General features: G+C 32.5%; 2 protein-coding genes across 2 annotated transcripts; both read left to right on the plus strand.

The window, feature by feature from the left end:
- Positions 1–4,888: 4,888 nt before the first annotated feature.
- Positions 4,889–6,019, plus strand: LOC133329029 (L-lactate dehydrogenase). Its single transcript, XM_061537528.1, has 2 exons — positions 4,889–5,737; positions 5,806–6,019. The coding sequence occupies exons 1-2, from the start codon at positions 4,904–4,906 to the stop codon at positions 5,968–5,970; spliced, it is 999 nt and encodes a 332-aa protein (XP_061393512.1). The 5' UTR covers positions 4,889–4,903; the 3' UTR covers positions 5,971–6,019.
- A 3,952-nt stretch (positions 6,020–9,971) lies between these two features.
- LOC133329030 (lipase member H) lies at positions 9,972–11,116 on the plus strand. Its single transcript, XM_061537529.1, has 2 exons — positions 9,972–10,104; positions 10,167–11,116. The coding sequence occupies exons 1-2, from the start codon at positions 9,972–9,974 to the stop codon at positions 11,114–11,116; spliced, it is 1,083 nt and encodes a 360-aa protein (XP_061393513.1).
- Positions 11,117–22,021: the final 10,905 nt, after the last annotated feature.

The following is a 22,021-nucleotide window of genomic DNA, read 5'->3' on the forward strand; positions in this document are numbered from 1 at the left end:
AAATATACAAAATAATGCAAACATTTTAACATGATAATTGGTTTTTGGAAATAAAACATTTAGAAAATTCTTATTATAAAATATTTCCTATTCATATATGCAATATTCTATTAAGTGAAAAACACAAATAATTAAAGAGGATTTGAACTACATACAAATATTTTATTTATACGAACTCGAGTATTTCAAAATGCTTCCAAGAACCATAAAGAGTTAGAGGATTTCATTATAAATTCAAAGAATTGCATTTAAAATTCACAAACATCCATTAGAAATTTTTCAAATTCCATTTGAAATTCGTAACAATTGATTTGAAATGCATAACATTGCAGTTGTTATTCATAAAATTTAATTTTAAATTCCAGCAAAAATATGTAATACATTAAGGTGGTTAATAATGTATGTAGCATATTTAAAGTAGATTTGTGAAGATCCCATATATTGAAAAACAATTATTATAAGTTTTTAACATTTTTACTTTATAAAATATAAGGTTGGGGAAAAAGATATCCAATATTTTTCCGCAAATGGCTGTACTGATAGATTTCTCGTAAAGTATCGATCAAAAATTTCAGATTTATGCTCGTAGGAAGGGTGTTTGGTGCATTCTGTTGTGAGTTAAAAATGGAAGTGAACAAAGAGAAAATTTGGTACATTTTACACTTTTTCTTTGACAAAGGCGAAAGTGCAAGCCAAGCGGCTAAAATTGTGAACGGTGTTTATGGTTCCGATACTGTAACAGCCAATGATGTGCAATTTTGGTTTCGTAGATTCCATTCAGGAATTTTTGAGGTTAAAGCTGCACCTCGCACAGGTATGCCGGTCTTCGAAAATGTCGATAAAATCGGAGAAATAATCGAAGTACAAGTGAAATGTTATGAATTTCAAATTGAATTCTTTGAATTTTTATTAAAATAAACTCTATATGGCCAAAAATGTCCCCTGTTAAATACAAAATCAAATGATATTTTTATATGGGACGCTGAAACTTCACAAAATCGGATATCCGGCAGTTTTACTCGATATTATTATAGGTACATACAAATTATGTGGATAACCAAACATCCCTGTCGTTTGACCTACAACATAGGACAAAGTTATACTTAAAAAATAATTAAACAGCCTGTAATGGGATCAAAATGGATACCACACCAATATTATATTTATAAATGTATAATACTCGTATTGAATGCCCCACTCCTGTAAACGTGACATTTACACAACATTGGAAAAAACATAAAACGTACAAACAACAGACCGAGCTCTTTTGCCACATGACAGGCCTCTCGCAAACAAACGTCTCTACAACGGCAAAAGGTCACCTTGGAACAGTCAGTCAGTCAGTGGTGGTTTCCCAAAAATACAACAACACTACCAGTACTAGTCACGACCATACGGACGTGCGTTAGCAGAATGCATTAACCATAGTAACAACACGCAAACACACATCCACATGCACGTACACCCGAACGAACAGAGAGTGCTGCTGTCTGTTACTTCTCTCGGTGTGACTCAAAAAGAACACTGTTTTCATTGAATACCAAGAAATTTCGTCATTATATCCAGCCAACGCTAATCACGGGGAGTTTTGGGGGGTAAGGCAAATGTCTGAACGTCTGGATTGGGTTGTGATACCCACAGAAAGAGATCATGACAGAGTCACAACAAACCCTATGAGTGAGTGAGCAGTGATGACGTCGTAGTGGTCGTGTTGATGACGATTTTGTTTGATGTATGGCGGCTCTTTATAAATAACGAAATAACGGCATAACCGGCATAATATCTTCTCATTGAGTTGAGTGTGATTGAGCGCGAGAACCTCGTCCGCATCGAACGTACAAACAACCAACAAAGAGATTTAACAATACAAAACTTACTCCTCCAGCAGACGGCCGTCTAAACAAAAATCCAAATTGAAACATAAATTCAGTTCACAAAACAGTTCGTTTTCAAACGGCTAACAGTGCAGACGTCCCCAAGTAAAAACATTTTCCTTTGAAACCGTAGTGAATCCCAGTGTAAAAAAGTGAGTGTATTCCACCAATAATAAAATAAAAAAAGAAAATAAAGAAAAAAGCAAACAACAGATGAAAGAAAAATAATTACCCGCAAAGATACAAATCAGAAATTTGAGTTGCAACAACGAAGTGCATTCGCCATGAGACAGACCAGAATTTTTAGTTATGAGGGACAACATTTATTGTTGTAATTGAGATATTCGGTTTGCGTTCAGTGATCTCATTTTGATGTCATAGTGATTGTTATTGTAATTTAATTTTTTTGTCAATGCAAGTAAAACAAATTATTATTATTTTCTTCGTCACAAGACTGGAATGTGTATATTTTAATTTAAATATATACATTAATTTGCTAAGTTATTTTTATCTCCTTGAGTATCACAGGATAGAATAGAAAGGGTTCTACCTACGACATATAAAATAAGGATATGTGAAAGGGCATTCTACAGCTTTCGAAAGTGAACTCTACATATGCATATCATAAATAGTCTGATTATTGAAATCCATTAAATTTTTATTTGAGAGAAACATTTTCCATCCAGATAAATTTAAAACAAATCCATTAACGTAGAATTTGTAAATTGCACCTATAGGCCTATTTAAAAAAGAAAGATGAGGAAATGAATCAAAACCCTCGAAAAGCTAATAATTCTCATAGAATAGGATATTTATCACACATTTCGTCAAATTTCAGTTTCAGAATTGTTTGGAACTAGTTGGTTATACCCATATTGAGTACATCAAAAAGACAGAAATCAGCCTGGCTATTAAATAAAAAAATGAAATAATTTCATAATTTATAAATTTTTGATAGCTGTTTAGGTTTTGAAAATTTTTACTACTTTTGAATTTTGATGTACTATGAAAAATCTTTATAACTATAACAAATGTTTTAGTATGTATATGATTTTAACTCATCCAAATTGTTTCCCCATAATTTTCGATATCATAGTGAAACATATGGAAATAAATTCGAATTCTTTTCTGAGCATTCAATGTGGTTTTGCAATTTATATCCATATTTATATCCATTATTATTATTTCCATTGAATTGCCTTGCCATTTTGTTCTTTCAATAATTTCACAACAAATGTATTCCGCTGCTTCTCCACCACTATCCTCCTACCAACATCACGAGTTTATTAACCTTAACATGCCCTTGTAACAACTCACTTGCACTTTTTAAAGGGAACATGCGCAGTAAATTTCCTCCAGGAATCAGCTGCTTGTGTGACTACATCCCGGAATTCCTGAACACAAAACACACCCAAATACGAACAGCAGACAGCCAAAATTTGACTTTGAAATGCGTTGAAGGTCACATAGTGGTGATTCCGACATAATAAACTCACTACCCACTTCAATAGACGCGTCTACCCCTGCCCTTGTCAACTCTCCCATCCACTATTTGTCTACTTGTCAAACTGAACATACGAGTGTTCTTATTGTTGTTGTAGTTCAATATGCGGGACGATAAGATAATAATTCTTATATATTTATGAACAAAACAAATATTTTATAACTAATCTATCTTGTTTTATGCATTTAAATGCAATGTGAAATAATAATTCAAGTCCAAATATACCTAATCATATCAGTGTAACTGATATCATTCAATAATTGCTGCGATTAGACGAGTGTTTGAAATTTGATTAGTAATTGTTTAAAGCTATTAATAAACAATTGATTGACAAATGATTCATAAATTATGAGGCACGAGACTGAAATGTGATATTATTCGTATAAATTTACATAGAAACGTACATATCGTTTGTTATTGTAGAAATGTGGGAAATTCTTAACAAAAATATTAAAAAGTATTCAAATATTATTCCCAAAATAAGAATTTATAATTAAAAGACCATATCTTATATAGGAAATTATTCTTATCTCAACAAATGTGACTATGAATATTTCAATATTTTATGATTTTTTTGTTGACAATGGTTTTAGTGGTTGATACTTCAGACAGCACGGATTTTTATTTAAACTGGGACAATTTTTTGAAAATAGAAAGAATTTTTCTTTAAAATTTAAAAAAATATATATATTTTTATTTTCTTTAACAGTCCAGGAGGATCGGTATAATCCCACATAAATACCGCTCTTATGCAGTCAGAATTACCTCCTATGTCTTTTTGGCTTACCTATGGTCCTAAATTATAGTTTATGGTTTTTATTTTTTAGATTTATATTTCCTTTCTAAACTTTTCTCTTTCTTCGTGGCATATCTTCTTTGCCTTTCGAGAATATCTAGCTATTCGCTGAACAATATAAGTATGTATATGTACATGCGTGCGTTTCCTATGTTTTGGATATTTAAAAATACTTTCTCAACCATTCCATTAAATTGACCTTGGTGAAGGTTATAACTAGCGATCCTAGACAAGCAATATGTTTATTTGTTTGCCTATGCATGTCCGACTCCCCCGCTATGAAATATTAACGCAACAGCTAGTGTGGGTCGCTGTTGTTTTCATCAACAGCAGATACGGATGAATTTTATTTAGGTCACACGTGACATTTAATTGGCTCATAAGTGGAAAGGAAGAACATTCTAAATTAGAATTAATGTTATTAATAATAAAAAAATGTGCGGTCATGTTGACATTTTTAGATTATTTTATATTGTTACGCACATTCGGTCACTTTAGGCGATGTTTGTTTTTGAATAAATGAACATACAATAAACTTTATAATTAAAAAGTATATTGTAAAAAAAATAAATAAGTTGAGGTAGGGCATTCCGATGTCCAAGGAGATGTCGCCACTCTATATATATTTGTGGGTTTTAGTAAATAAATAATTTTATTATTTTAACAGAATCCTTTATTTACCTTTCTACTATTTGCTTTCCTTTCATTGCAGCTCGCTAAAATAATAAAATGGCTTCAGTCAAGGATAATCTCATGAACCAAGTTGCCGAGGTTTTGCCCTCATCTGGCAACAAAGTTACCATTGTTGGTATCGGCCAGGTCGGTATGGCCTGTGCTTTCAGTATCTTGGCACAAAATGTCTCCAGTGAAATCTGCCTCATGGATGTCTGCAAGGATAAGTTGATGGGTGAAATGATGGATTTGCAACACGGTTCCAATTTCTTGAAGAATCCCAAAATTACCGCCAGCACAGATTTCGCCGATTCGGCCAATTCCAGATTGTGCATTGTCACCGCCGGTGTCAGACAAAAGGAGGGCGAATCTCGTTTGTCCTTGGTCCAACGTAATACCGACATTTTGAAGAACATCATTCCCAAGTTGGTTGAAAACAGTCCCGACACCATTTTGTTGATGGTCTCCAACCCCGTCGATATTATGACCTATGTTGCCTGGAAATTGTCTGGCTTGCCCAAAAACCGTGTCATTGGTAGCGGTACCAATTTGGATTCGTCCCGTTTCCGTTTCTTGATGTCTCAACGTTTGGGTGTTGCTCCCACCTCCTGCCACGGTTGGATTATTGGTGAACACGGTGACAGCTCTGTACCAGTGTGGTCCGGTGTCAACATTGCCGGTGTTCGTTTGCGTGAATTGAACCCCAACATTGGCTCCTCTGAAGATCCCGAAAAGTGGAACGAAGTCCACAAACAGGTTGTAGACTCTGCCTATGAAGTTATCAAGCTAAAGGGTTACACCTCATGGGCCATTGGTTTGAGCACAGCCTCCTTGGCCTCAGCCATCTTGAGAAATACCAGTGCAATTGTTGCCGTTTCTACCTCTGTTAAGGTAAGTTGAAACTTTGTGCCAAATGTGTAACATCCCATACTAAACATTTTGCTTTTAATTTGTTCCAGGGTGAACATGGTATCGATAAGGATGTCTTCTTGTCCCTCCCCTGTGTTTTGAATTCCAATGGTGTTACCCATGTCGTCAAGCAAATCTTGACCCAAACCGAAATTGATCAATTGCAGAAATCGGCCAACATCATGGCTGAAGTACAAGCTGGTCTTAAATTCTAAATATGCAAACAATTTTGACCTTAAACACAAATTTTAGCTTTTATCAAAAACAAAACAGAATATGGTAGCGGAATTGAATTTCAATTCCCTGCTAATCAACACACAATCTACCTAAGTAACTATAGGCTAATTCTACAAGTATTTGTTATTTATTGTAATATTTTATGTTTTATTTCAACAACTATAAATGTGTCTTTAGTTATTATGTTATCTTTTCCTTTTAATTTTATTAACAATAAAACTATTTAATTATACCTTAAAACAAATTCAATACTTTTCTTTTATTTTTATTTTCAATGGTTTATATTTAAATTAAGAACAAACGTACACGAATTGTATGTAAATGAAATAAAAAATCAAATACTATAAATCAACCGCTACTACCTCATTAGTGGAAATTTGTTAAATTCAGCTAATAGTGGGCTGATACAATTAGTCAAATATTCTTTTGAATGTAAGCTATAAAACTGTAAAAAAGCAAAACAACAACAAAAAAAGCACATTTCATTTTCAATAAATTTTAGCACAATTGTAAAATAGACTTTTTTATTTATCAAACAAAAATAATGCTGAAGTTACAATTGGTACAATTCCAATACGAAACGATTTTAATAATTTATACACAATTTGGTACTGTACACATGTTTGCCCTCAAAAGTCTGCGTTGGCCATTTTCGAGGCTAATCTAGGTTTGATCAAAATATAACGATTTGCAAAGTTTGGATAAAGCAGTGAACTGACAGTGAAAAGTTTCGATGAAAAACAGTGTGATGTTCGTATTAATTTCTTAGTATTCATTATTTTTATTTATTGTAGTTGAGATTATCACATTTTCGGCCCCATTAGTCTATTGAATGATAAAATCAACTTTCCCATCCCTGCCAATCTATACAAGTGATATTAAAAAACAACATAAAATTCTTACCTGAGAGAAAACCTCATATCCAATTTTTTACTCTCCTAAGCTCACGAGAGCCATAGAGATCAAACGGCGACGGCTGCAGCGGCGACGAAGACTGCGACGACAACGATTGTTCAGACGACCGAAGATGACACAAAAAACGTAAACAAACGAAACCAAATCAAATGGTAGAAAAAACACTTAGTCCAATTGTATTTAACACAACATTTTATATTGGCAAATAATCATATTTTCAATATTTTGATAAATTTAATTAAAACACTCGAATCAAACACATTTTACTTTGCCAATAAATTAGATTTGCAAGGAGGAATAATGATAAAATAATGACAAAAGAACACAAACACACAAAGGGGAAAACAAGCACAGAACGTAGATGGGCGGCCATCTTGAAAATAAAAACTAAGCACAAAACTAAAAACGCGATCAAATTAACAGTTTTAACAACAATATCGGATTCACTGGATTGTTTTTAAGTAATTATAATTAAAGTTTTAAGTAAATATAAATTAAAGAAAACACCACTCGCGAAACTCCCGATAAATTACTCGCGCCCGGTTTCAATGAAAACACAAAACAACTGAAGAGAATATAAGTGTAGAGTTGCCCTACTCAATTTAATTAGATCGAAAATGTGATGGTGGGGAGCTACCAAAACGAGTGAACTTATAAGTCCCATATTCGGAGTTAATCTAGATGTGGAAAAAAATGTACAATCTATACTAATAAAAGAGTAAAGTGATTGACTGAGTGACTTAACGACTCATCAACCCCCAGACGAAACGGCTTAAGGTAGAATCTTAAAATTTTGGGTGAGAGTCACTCTTGGTCCAAATCTAACAGATAAGGCTGGGTTTTTGGAAATTCGTACTAGAACGGTGCGAAAAGTACTAAATGTATACCATTTGTATTTGGCGAACCGGTGGAGCTAGAACTCTGATTTGGATTGGTGGTCTTGATGGAGTTGGGGTATGAAGGATGTTTTGGAAATTCGTACTATTGTGTACAAAATTTGGTACAATTTGAATTGTGTGAGAACCGATAGAATTGGAATCCTGAAACTTGGATTTAGGATCACTGTTGGGGTGTAGGATTGAAATATGTAGGAAGTATTGGAAAATGCTACTACTGTGTACTAAATTTGGTACAATTTGAATTGTGGGTGCATAGATAGAGTTGGAATCCTGACACTTGGCTTTAGAATCACTGTGGGGTGTAGGATTGGGGTATGCAGGATGTTTTGGAAATTGGAACTACTGTGTACTAAATTTGGACAATTTGAACTGTGGGTGAACCGATAGAGTTGGAATCCCGAAACTTGGACCTAGGATCACTGTGGGAGTGTAGGATTGATGTATGTAGAATATTTTGGAAATTGGTACTACTGTGTACTGAATTTGGTACAGTTTGAATTATAGGCGAACCGATAGAGTTGGAATCCTGGAACTTGGATTTAGGATCTTGTGGGGGTGTAGGATTGGGGAATGTAGGAAGTTTTGAAAATTCTTACTACTGTGTACTAAATTTGGTACAATTTGAGTTGTGGGTGGACAGATAGAGTTGATATCCTGAAACTTGGATTTAGGATAACTGTGGGGATGTAGATTTGAGTTAAGTAGGAAGTATTGGAAATTCGTACTATTGTGTACTAAATTTGGTACAATTTAAATTGTGGGTGAACCATAAACTTGGAATTCTGAAATTAATATTTGGAATCATTGTGAGGGTGTAGGATCAGGGTATGCAGGAAGTTTTGATGGATGGTTGAGGTAGGTACACTTGGAAATAATGTGTGCTAAATTTGAACCTGTGGAGATCGAATCATGAAATTTGGTACTAAATTGTACTCAAATTTCATTTATGGTCGATTTTAATGTGTGGATAGCTTAGTTTTTCAGACATATGCAGTTTTCTGTGAAAATAAAATAATATGTTAATACATGTTTAAATATATCCCACATTCGCTAACGAAGTAGCGGGCATATGCTACTACAATATTTTGATTAAATAAGAAATTCCCTTGGCTTGATATTGGATTAACATATTTTCAAAAAAATTACACTTGGAGTGAGAGATAACAGAAAGAGTGGACCGACGGGTTGCATCTTCGAACTTGATCTATGTAAGAAAAGCATATTATGAGATTTTCAAAAGGAGAGGACCAATATTCTTCATCTTTGAACTTGATTTAAGTTGGGAAGAAATGTTACGATGAGCAAATTTCGGATGAAATCTGTTACTCCCTTCAAGAGTTATCGTGCACACCAGCCGGTCAGACAGGCGGACGAACGGACATTTGTGAATCGACTCCATTGTCTGAAACGGATAGATTAGTAGTATGGATATTATATTATGCCCTCAGTGGTACTAGATAAGAATTATCTGAGACTTATGCTATATTACTGTTAGGCAAATGTGTGTTTAATTATAGACTTTTATATAAAACAATAACAAATTTAAAGATCCAAAGAAATTCATCTCCAACTAGATTAGTTGGCGCACTTCTTAAATTCCCATTTTTGAAACATTCAGACATGGCAATGACCAAGCCCTGCATAGCATCAACATGTAGAAAGGCACATTACACTAGAACATATGATGATCATATATCGAAAAACCAAAATTAATTATAATGTTTTGAAACTAACACTTCTGTTAGTGTTGCAAGAGTTAACGCAGAGTAAATACAAATATCATCATAATTATAATTAATTGTATTATTATTATTTTGCTTTATATCTTTGACTACAAATTGTTGTAGTAGTAAATTAATATTTGGTGGCTACGTTGAATTACATTTTCCCACCATCTAACCATCTTTCTCAAAATATATTTCAGCTGTTACCAATCGAAAGAAAGTTTATATAGCTATTTGATGGCGCTGTCTTTATACGGAACTTTTTGCCATCAGCTATTACAGACTTCCGATATTGCACAACACCTACAGAGAAAACGTGACAACTTCTGTGCTTCATATCAAACCAAATGTATCAGCTAAATCCAACTGGCATCGGTCTATAAGAACAGATTGACGAACACATTTCTTGTCAATTAAGATTAAGATCGGAACAAACAAAGAATGATTCGATGTTGGATAATCGTGTTGTGTTTAAGCTGCAGCACACTCTGTGAGGCATTGTCTGTGGAACAAGTACAACAAAAGAATATAGAAATTTTAACGGAATACTTCAATAAAGGATGGAAAGAGTTCTGTAAGTTACACCGCGCATGTTGAGCGACACTTTTGTTCTCAGTATACTCATTTCTGTTACAGGTGATGCTCCTGTGGATGAGGGTGTGATGTCCCTTTACAATGGCATCAATCCCAGTGACACGACCATACATGTCCTTACTATCAATAATCAAAGTGTAGAATTGCCCATACGTTCGTTATCGGAAATACGCGATTTTGATATAAATCCCAACCGGAAAACGTTATTATATGTCAATGGGTTCTACACAGATGACAGCTATTTCAGCATCCAGGCTCATTTGCATATGTTGCAGGCTCGTCGAAGGGATCTCAATGTTATTGTGGTGAATTTCGCCAAGGATATGCAGCAGCTGTATTATGCCCTTAGGCATCACCTGACCTTGCACGGTTATTTTATAGCCAAAATACTTTCGGTGTTGGTTGCAAATGGTGTTGATCCCAAGGATATAACATTGGCCGGGCATTCAGTGGGCGCCAATGCCGCAGCATTGGCTGCATCGATCTACACCACTGAACACATGAATAATTATTCGGCATTATCCATAATAGATCAATTAATTGCCATAGATCCGTGTTCGTATATATGTGATTCGGATGATATATTTGTTCGGCGCAATATCACGTCACGTGTTGTGGTGATTCACGGCGAGGGTAATTTATTTGGTGTACGAGATCCTTTGGGCACCATTGACATATATCCCAATGGCATTGGTTTTTATCCGAAACGTAGAATGCAACCTGGCTGTGAGAGTTGGGTATGTAGCCACATGTATCCATTTCTTTTGTTCATGGAATCACTGGTGGAAGGTGTTGGCATTACGGCTGTCAAATGTGAAAATTGGATGCAATTTAAGGATGGTCAATGTAATTATACGGACACAATAAATATTGGTATAACCTATCCGGTTACGGCTAAGGGGCTATATTTCTGTACTACCCAGGCACAGCCGCCGTTTACATTGAATGAAGATGGTTTGGAATATCGAAGTAGAAATAGTATTCTGAAATAGAAGTGGGTGTATTAATTCAATTATTAAAAACAAAAACAATAAATATTAGCTATTTAAAAAAAAGTTTAATGTTTTCATTATAAATTCTTACTTCCATTTCTCCTTGATTATGGAATATTATGCATTCCCTGAATCAATTGAACGGTATTATTAAGGTAATTATCAGGAAATGAAATTGTTCGTAATTATGTACAAATAATCCATGTTTCTGAACAAATTATTTGACTACACTAAATCTTTTAAAAATCATATATGAATGTATAAATCACATTTTATTTTTATACCGTCGAGTACGTTTATAACGAACGTTCTTAACGTTTTCATAAAAATCTTTACTTTTTATAGCGAAATACGGATATTGCGAGCTATTTTATAACGAACTATTACTATAATCGTTCTCCACTGTACATATTTTCATTTATTTTCTTTGTCTCAATTTCAAATAATGTTTCCTATTGTAATATGTTTTGTATTAGCCCAAAAGTATGCCTTAAAAAATCCAATTAATTGCTATTGAAAACATGGTTGGCAGTTCTCAACGTAAACACCTAACAGCTGATGATGAACATCTGTTGATCTTTTCTGTTGCATGTGTGTATGTGTTGCGTATCCCCCCGTCATGAATACCAAACAATCCGAGAGAGTCCATTAACCAAAGAGAGTAAGCCAAAGTATTTAAGCCAAGATCTCATTGTTGGTCATGGCTAATTCGATGAGAACGAGAGCGCTGTCGACAATGTGAATACCAAGTGTGATGCCAACAGGTTAATAACGATACTGGTACAAGCCGTCTGAGCACAGTTTCGGCACGGGTCTCAAACGTATACGTTGTGTGTATTACAGAAGCGGAAATGCGCGTATGGAAACTTTAAAAGAGAAACAAAAAATATTTTTAATTCGAAACAAAAGAAGTGATTATAAAAACGGGGCGCAAACGAAATCCAACAAAATAAAAAAGTCAAAGTGTGGAGACCCCGAGATTAAAATCAACAAAAAAGCAAACGTAACAAAAAAATGCTCTATGATGCATAGATAATTGCTGTGCTGTAACAAAAAAAAAAAAAGAAACAAAAAAAATGTATGAAATTGAAATTATTGAAAAATATGGCCTTGTAAATGGGAAATAAAGAAGAAAATTTCGAGAAAGAAAATTAAAAAAAGAAAACAAAATACATGCGAGTTGAATTCCCCTCCAACAAGAAGTTGACAAGGTGTTGATGATAAAGACAAAGAAAGAATCAAAGACCAGTTTGGAAATGGAAAAAATTGCAGATTTATTCCAACACCGAATAAATATTAAAAATTATGCAAGTTGGATGTGGCAGTGACACCAGCCAATTCCACGATTGATTTATTGGGAAACAACGTTGATATATTTATCATTTTATGGGATGTTTCGACAAAAATGTTGCTTCCAAAAAACTTGTTAATTTTTTATGGAATATTTTTTCTCTCTCGAGCCACAATAATAATTTATTAACAACAACATTTTTGTTAATTTAAATTTGTTTTTTTTTTTGTTTGTTCGCTTGTGTGTTGTTGTTATTGTATAGCCGTCGATGTTGTTTTTGTTGTTGTCGTTATTCACATTATTATTGACTTTCATTTATTGTGTTAGCTTGACTTAGAGGTTGGAATTTGTCTGGCTTAAACTTCAGGTTACAGTTTTGTTTCCACTTTATTTTCACACATGTGTGTTTGCGTCTGTCCGTTTGCCCGTCCATCGGTCTATCTGTCTGTCCGTCTCTCGGTATGTTGTCAAAACCAGTGTCTGTCTCTATACACACTTTTATTGTAAATTAGCCAATTCTTCTCTTGACTTGACTTGACGTTAGTCGCTCGTATTAATTGCAACAATGCCGCACTTGTTGTTATTACATTAAATTGTTTTCCATGTAAAAAATACAATCTATCGATCGGAATTATTCCCCAAATCAATTTGAAAATAAAGTGTCTTCTTTCTCCCCTTTTAGAAATTGAAACTTGAATCGCTGATAATTTGGTCTCTTCTCTTGGCAAATTTGTTTATTCTCTTCATAGCTCTCATTGAAAGTGGCTTAAATACAACACTGCTATTGTTGTTGTTGATTAAAAACAATAATATTGAAAATCTATACTTCAGATTTGAATAGTAGATGGGATCGATGATATAATAATCGTAATGAAATGACAATATCAATGAAGGGCAAGTAGGATTGATTAAAGGATATTTAGCTTTAAATTGACATTGGCAGAGAAAAGAATAGAAAATACTGTATAATAATCTAATAAGAATATGCTAATCCCCAATTTTGTTAGAATGTAAGTTCTAAAATGAAATAAGTGCTAAAATGTGGTATTACAGAAAAAAATTAAACAAAAACGAATTATGACTACCTGATGATATCTCAGAATAGCTTTTGTTTTCTCGATATTTGGTAACAATTGTTATCAAATGATACTGGATGCTGTCTGTTTACCCCAAAGTCCTTTAAAAGAGAGCGCTAGAACTCTAAGAACTTACTGAATGTATGTTTCTTCTAGTAAGATTTACCCAGCACAACTCGATGCACTTCAATCGGTCGTTAATTTAAATAAAGTAAAAAGTAAATTTTAAAGCATTTTAAGTGAAATTATGAAGGAAGGTTAGGAATTTTCTACAAGTGAAATTAAAGAAAATTTTGAAAGAAATACCTAAGAAAAAGTAAAAACACAAAACTGCATTTGGTGTAATAATGATTATAAGGAACAAATAGATTTGGGATCATATTAGACTTGAGAACATCGAAATATATCTAAACCACATTTTTTCTACATGGTTGGTTGGTTGAAAGGTATGCAAGGCAACTTTCAAAGGAGTAATCCGTTACACCCCATATATAACACATCATAATATTGCCCGAACTTTGATATTTTTTTAAAGATAAACAATATCAGCTAATTAAATTTGGTACATTTTCCAGAAAGGGACCACGCCTTTCTTGTAAAGATTTTTTATAAATAAATGCTAACGTTATTCAATTAAATTTGGTACATCGTGATATTTCAATCAATCTTTAAAAGATTCGAAAATTGACTATCTCGACCCATCCATCCACTTATGACACCTACCCTAAAAAAGACGAAAAATTACACATCGTCGATTGTTTCATTTTTAGCAATTTTTAAAAGACTATAATTTGAAACTCCTACTCCTTCATGTAATATGTATTTTTTAAAATAAAATGTCCCACAAGATTATTGAATGCAGAGTCGCATTCAAGAGGAAGATCATGTTAAACTGCAGTGTATTTGTGAACCCATTTTCAATGTAATACCCTTTCGTTTCATTTCAAAACATGTCGGGAGAATTCAGTTTATCTAACTGATTTGATATTCGATCCAATCTATTGTATATGCATGCTCACGATGCTATGTTGCCTAGGTAACAACCTCAAAACCAATCGAGTATCTATACTCAGCTGAGAGTGTTTGCTGGCTAGAGTTACAAATATGGTTACTGTTCGCCCAGTGTATTGCCAGAGCAGAGACCAACAAACTATTATTGTTTGTTTGTCGTTCATACATTTCCACACATAACTAAATACTACGATCGCTGGTTTGCTTATTTAAACGATGGGTGTTTTGGTGGCTTAACGATTACGTTAATTTTTTGTTTTATTTTACGATAGTATTTCGCTGTTGCCCAGGTATTACATATTCAATTGTGATTTTGGCCCCAAAAAATAATAATAAAAACAACAAAAACAAAATAAACAAAACTAACTAAAAAACGCTTAACAGCCGACATAACAAAAACAACCAGCAACAGACGGTAGTGACAACATCAATCGCTCGCTTGATTTTGAAGTGTCCAGAAAAAAAATGAATGCGTCCAAATATCTTGTGAATAATATTGATTTTGTTGTTGTTGTTGTTACATGGAATCAATATCAATGGCGTTTGAATGTAACAATCTTTGTGTATCTATATTTAGATTTTCAGTTTAAATTTTTTGCGGCATCATTCTAAGACTGGTTTTCTGGAGTCAAGTGTGTTCGACACGTTTTGATTCGCCATCTTTGTCGTCTCCTTTTTGGAGGGGAATTCACTCATCCCAAATAGCCATTGGGTCTGAATTGTTGTGAACGCAATTTGTGTATTTCTTCGATATTTATTAATTATTGTTTTTGTGTATCTATTTTTTTGTTTTTCATATAGGTAAGTAATATTTTTTGTCATTTCTAAAAACAAAAACATCAATTTTAATAAATACACATGTATGTATGTACATATTTGTTTAATTGTTGTCATGGTTGTTTTCTTTCTTAATTAATTGTTAATTATTGCCAATTTTGGTTATTGTTACTGTATACTCGTATTTCAGACAATGTCGCTAATGTTTACTTCTCAGTTAATTATGTTTGCTTATATGGCAGAACATTTACTCATGACTGACGATGTCCGATCTACTTTGGATTCAATAAAAATGTATATCAATAAATAAATCATGACATATGTATGAGTGCACTCGTATGCTATGAATAGGTTCTAAACCATTTCGAATGCATTTTTTTCGAGAAAATACTATAGTTTATAGTATTATTTATCAATAATCTTTTAAGGAACATTTTAAAGGAACACCAACCATGGGAATACCTCTGTAGGAAAACATCCGTTATTTTAGTAAATTTCTATAAATAATTTAATTTTTGTTTTATCTTGTTCTCTTCAGCTTTGTACTGAAGTTAGATTTTTTTCTTAGAAAGTAATGATTTCTTTGCTGTTATCTGGATTAATAGTTAATACATTCCTCAGAGTAGTCCTGTTGACCTCTCTGTACTGTTGAATTGCAAAAGCTGACATTAACTGCTAAAGTGTTCCAGGTTTTGCTGTGTTCACTTCTACGAATATCATTTCCCAAACTGACCTTTACTTTACTTAATAGTTTTTTCATATGATCAAAGACATTTCGCCACAATGAATCCGTTTCAGACAATATTTTCGTAGTCATGGAATAAGTCTGTTGCTGTTCTCGGTTCAAATAACATTAAAGTTAATTAAATTAACATACAACCATATAATTCGTATCCATGAAGTTCATGTTTCTCAAAATATTAACATATGATGCACAGATTTTTAGACCAATAAATTCGAAGCAATTTTTAAGTTGATTTATTTTTGTTATTACACAACTTAACATAATTTTCAAGGTTTAAAACGAAATTTTATTTTTAAATTAAAATTGAAGAGAATTCAATGAATTCGTAGTTCCAAGAATAATTACCACAATCACCTGTCCATGGTTTTAAATCATGTCATTATTAATACACACAAACAAAAAAGATAAATTTAAACAAAAGTCCAGGAAAAAATTAAGTTATGTATGCGAATGATGCTGGCGCCAATTCTGTACTTCTTTGTCCTCTAGCCCTTACTTGAATAGGAAGGAATTTTTATTTTTTCACAAACTATTGCATCTCAAGTTGTCCTTCAGTGTATGCAGAAACGAATGACCATAAACTTGCCTCCATGCAACATTATTGCATTACATTGTACCTCTATGCGAAATGATGCTGGCGCCAATTTGCTGTATTAAGATTTCAAGATAATTGATGCTTTCAGCAGCTTTATAGTTTAAGATAAAGGCGTATCTTCCATTGTGGTTTGTCTTCTGTTATGTGCGAAAAAGATCTCTCAGGTAAAAACCCAAGCAAGTCGTGTTTTTTTTTTCTTTTTTTTAATTTTGTGTGTTATGATAGTATAAGCCAAAAATCCCCTATTAAAAAAGTGCGAAATGCATACATGAAAACCTTGAATAACTGTCGAACAAATCTTTTGTGATGAAATATTTTATGGATGCTTAATATAAAAAACACTAGCAAGACCCATGTCAGCCACCCTCCACCAAGACATCAATCACACAATCTTATATTTCGGTCTTTTCAGAGAAATAAAGACAAAAAAACAAATCATTCAACAAAAGTCCCATATATTTGTGCGGAATTTTATTTTAAATGTGCTAACAGATTTTTTTTATATTTCATTGTAGGAATACATAAAAGCAAAGTTCAATATTTACTTTTTAAGCTTTTGATACGCACAACGACAACGCTAACAAGATCTTTAACAAATTCGTATTTAAACCAATAAGCGTGATTTTAAATAAACCAACCAAAACAACAGCAACAACAATAGGCAAGAGAACAAAATAAACTCAAGGAATTTTATCCATTTTGTCTAGTTGATAAAAATAGGTCCCTGAACTTCATTCTTTGGTATTTACATTTTTTTCTTTAAATTCAATAACAACCAGTTCTATTGGTCAAAAATGTTTTTAAACAACGGAACTTTATTTGTTTGGTTTCGACTGATAATTGACACTACATCAAACAACAGTGTTATCAGTGTTTATATTTCATCACACTGCACTTTTTAACAACCATACTTTTTCTGCAATTTTGCCAAACCCATAAATAGAGATTCTATTATGAAATTATAAAGGTTATTTTTACCAATGACTTTGGAATGATACCCTCTATATAGATTTTATAGATTCTACTCCTGATCGACAATATATATTAAAAAACTTTCCCAAATTATTTTTATGGTTTGTGGTATGCATATTGAAGAATATGTTTTATTTAGAATAAGATGTGAGAATTACTCCTTAGCAGGTCAATTTTTTATTCACTTCTTCAATGCCTGTTTTTCCTCGCAAAGATTATATATCTATTATATGTCATATTTAAGGTTAGAACATACTTTCACCGTTAGAACATACTTATGCATAGCAATGTATTTACTACACACCATGAAGGGACAGGTATGTCGGCTACAGGGTTAATCTAAGCCATGTTTGCTTTATCAATTTATTTATTAGAGAAAAAATTTCCTTACATGGGACTATTGATCTTAAATTTTCCTATGAGATCCAGAGATCAAATATATTTTAAATATAAGAAAGTATTTTTGGCATATTTTGGGATATAAAAAATAGTAGTATACGATCCCATTTTAGATTTTTTAATGAATCTATGCGAATTTCGACTTCCTGAGGATTATAAATGTATTCGTAAAAAAATGTTTAATATAACTCAATAAATTAAAAAGCCACCAAATAAAGATGCTGGCCGATTTCGAGTATTTCGACTGCTCACCCCATGGTGGAGTATATAAAAAGTTTTATTCGATGATCGAGGTGCTAATGTTTTCGTTCTTGATCATTAATTAAACTCTGAGAATACACATTTCACTCTTTTTAATTAAAATACAAAGACGAACAGAAACACATCGCTAAAGCAATTCAGCACACAAATATGAAACTACATACCCCGTATTCAGCATCAAACTTCCAAGAATGTGCGCACCAAATTAAATAAATATTTAATACGAATGACTATAATTTGGATATTCAAAATCGTATACGCTGAAAACTCTATATAGAAACTGTACGGGTAATAATTAATGCGCAACATTTTTTAAAGAGTTAATTTGTTTTGGAAAATTTTAAAGTTTTGTTTGAAAAATTGTCAACCTCTACAGTTGTTGTGATTATTAAGACATTAACAAAAATGTACTACAAAGTAGCTAAACCATTGTCAACCATTACAATATTTAACAAAAAAAAATTAATATTTATTTCCCTTTTCAAAGACTAGCATCTGACTTTGAGTGAGATATGTCATAACTGACACGTAGCAAGAGCACAACAAAATCCTAACAAAAATAATGAACGAAATAATCTTGAAATGTTGATTTTTTTCATTTAATTTTTAACTGGTTTCACACAACGTGTGATTATAACTTTGTGTGTGTGTTTTGTTTTTGTAGATGCTTGAATTTCTTAAGAATTGTAATTTTGAAATCTCGTTTCTGTATGTTTTTTGTTTCAAGTTTTTGTTTTTACTTTTATTGTAGAAAAAAGGTATAAATTAATATTAATTATACGAAGCTTCAAAAACGAATTGCTGTTATCTCATTTAAAATAAAGTATTAAAAAAAAACAAAACAAATATCAGTAACTATAAATCTAGTCATATTGTGTTAGTAATTTGGGAAGAAAAATAACATTTTATTTGTAGATATCAAATAAAAAAAGGTTTTCAGGAAATATTTTTGAATTATTTATGATTTATTTAATTTATTAATAAATAACTACTCGCTGCATACAGATACCTCCGATGAATAGGGATCCTAAACGAACATCGTGGTAAATATTGCTCCAAAAATATTTTCAATTTATATAATGACAATTGAGAAACATTGCCCCATATCTTTACTTATTTGTACTTCTCTTGAATATTTCCTCTAGCCTATATTTGAATTCAAAGCAAGTTTTTTTTCACAAATTTCTGCATCCCAAGTTGTCCTCCATAGTATATAGGAACGAAGGAACATCGAGTTGCAACATCATGCAACATTAGTGCATTGTATTGTATCCACCTTAATTTATTTTTAATTTATTTATTTGAAATTATCAAGGCATTAACCTTAAGTTTGACACTCCTTCGCAATTTCACAATTAAATTAAAAATATATTTTTATGGCTATAAAATTATAAAACAATTTCCTTATTATTCTCCAAAAGGAAACACAAATGTTTGCATACCTACATATGTGCAATATAATTAATTTAGAGAATCGGTCAAGTGATACCCTAACATTTTAGTAGAATACTCAAATTATTAACATAAACTTGAAAAAACGAACTTAACAAAGGTAAACCATTTTGTTGTTTGTGTGTTGCCGCATCTCCATGAACTTGAAGATAATTAATAGTATTGGAAATAAAGGTGTGGATTACTGCTGGACCTGGCATTTTGTAGTAGATTTGGGAACGTCTTTTCGTGTTTTTTTTATTTTAAATCCACAGGTTGAAGAAGCTGTCATATAAGTGGTGGCAACACCTTCAGTCCATTGGAATTAATTCCAAAATCATTTTTCCTGTGTGTGATAGTGTGTGTTTCACTCGTAACAATGGCACGGAATAGCTCAGCATTGTTAAAATTATTTAATTACTTCAACCTTTTTTAATGGCTTAAGGCAATGAATCATTCGATATGTTAATGATGTGATGGGACTAGCGCGATGCTGCTGGTGTAAATAACCTGTTCATATTTGTGGGGTGGAGGTGGGCAGATATTCTGTTGACTTTTCGCTTCGTTTATTTTGTTGTGAGACCGTTGTTGCTGTTGTTCATGTCGTTTTGTTAAATCTGAGTGATCCCATTGATATCCCCCTCTTTCTTCATTTCAGTTGTTGTTATCTACTGGTCTCCAGTTCTGCTGTTGTCTTTCTCCGGTGTCTTTGCCTATTCTCTTTTGTGAACTGTTTACTTTGTACTTTCGTTTTCCATGAAATGAGTGACTGACTGGCGATAGTGAGTGGTCCCCCAAACATGGCATTTCCAATGATTCATATCTATTTGTATTTACCATATTTTTTTAAACTAATTTTCTTAGGTAAATAATTGTAAACTGACCCACTTAGTTTATCTTTTGTCGTTGAATTTCAAAGTTTATTTGTTTATTTTTTTAATTATGATGTTAATCTAAATATGAGTACCACCATAAAAAAGAGGTTGATATTTTTATGTGTGGAGTAATTAATTCAAATTGCAGAAAAATTAATTTTATTTTTCTTTGTCTACGAACGAAACGTAGTCTGTGGATGCCACCATAATTACAAAGTCTAACAAAACAAACCAAGTAGACCTTCTCCTGAGATGAAAATATTTTTATTGTTTTATTGAACCCTGGTGTTCAGTTTTGATTTTTCATTGATTTTTTAATTGTTGCAATTGTTAAGCGATATCTCAACTGAGAACTATTATTGCCAATTAGGACTACACTTTTAGTAAAAAAACTGAAAGAATTTCGACTGTGTGTGTGTTTTTTTAATGCAAAACAGATAAATCCTACACGAGTAGAACTACTTGGAAAAAATCAAATTAAGGGAACAACCCACCCCCCCCACCCCCCCCTGCCCCATTCGCGATTTTTTTTTTAAGATTTTAAATGGGCTGGTAAATGAATACCAATGCTTGTTATGGTTTGTATCTTTGCACATATATATTTGAAGATTTTAAAAGGAAGAAAAATAATTTACAAAAAAATATTGTTGTTGTTTTGTTGTTGTTTTTGTGATCAAAGAAAAGTCTTTATTTTTGATGGCGGGCATAATAACTCCTCACTGGAGCATCGGAATCCGAAAATTCCAACGGTGTTAGAAAGAATACATGTCTGGCTCTCGTATGAACTAGGATAATTGACCTCGCTCTAAAATTAACAAAATGGAGAACCTTTGAAAAAATATTTTTGGAAAATCGCCGATTTTTTACCAAAAACCAAGAGTTCTTGAGATTTTAACTTGAAATTTTGCAGGGACATTCTTGAATTAGTGTAGATTGGAATTAAGTCAACAAAAATTTTGACCCCGAGAATGGGGTGGTCCCCTTAAATGAGAACTTAATTGAACAACATATCTGAACAAAAAATATTTTTTGGAACACATAGACTTTTGTAAATAGTAGAGTACATCTAAAAAATGTGAGAAATTCGAATTCCATCCTCTAAAAATAATGGCATTTTTCATTCCCAAAATTGTTATAACATGGGTGAATATAATTGATTTCAATAGTAATTATTTCATACACTGGCAACTTCTTTTAACATTATCATCTACACAAAAGTATTTGTCCATTTGACACACTAAATATTGCCCGATCATCATAAAGTAGTTTTCAAATGATAATTTTTTGCACTTTGATATCCTTTATTGCATGAATTTTTTCCAAAATTTTCAGAAACCAATTTCAAAATAGCAGAAACATGCAATAAAAACCATTCTTATACTTTTCTTAAAATTTTAATCACAAGAAAATCAATTAAAAACAAAAAATAAAAAGACGAAATTGCCTCTTATCGCCATTTTAAAAAAAATGAC

Source organism: Musca vetustissima, unplaced genomic scaffold (genome assembly GCF_032173495.1).
Source record: "Musca vetustissima isolate MV318-11 ecotype Yass unplaced genomic scaffold, APGP_CSIRO_Mvet_v1 utg31629, whole genome shotgun sequence".
Classification (NCBI taxonomy): Eukaryota; Metazoa; Arthropoda; class Insecta; order Diptera; family Muscidae; genus Musca; species Musca vetustissima.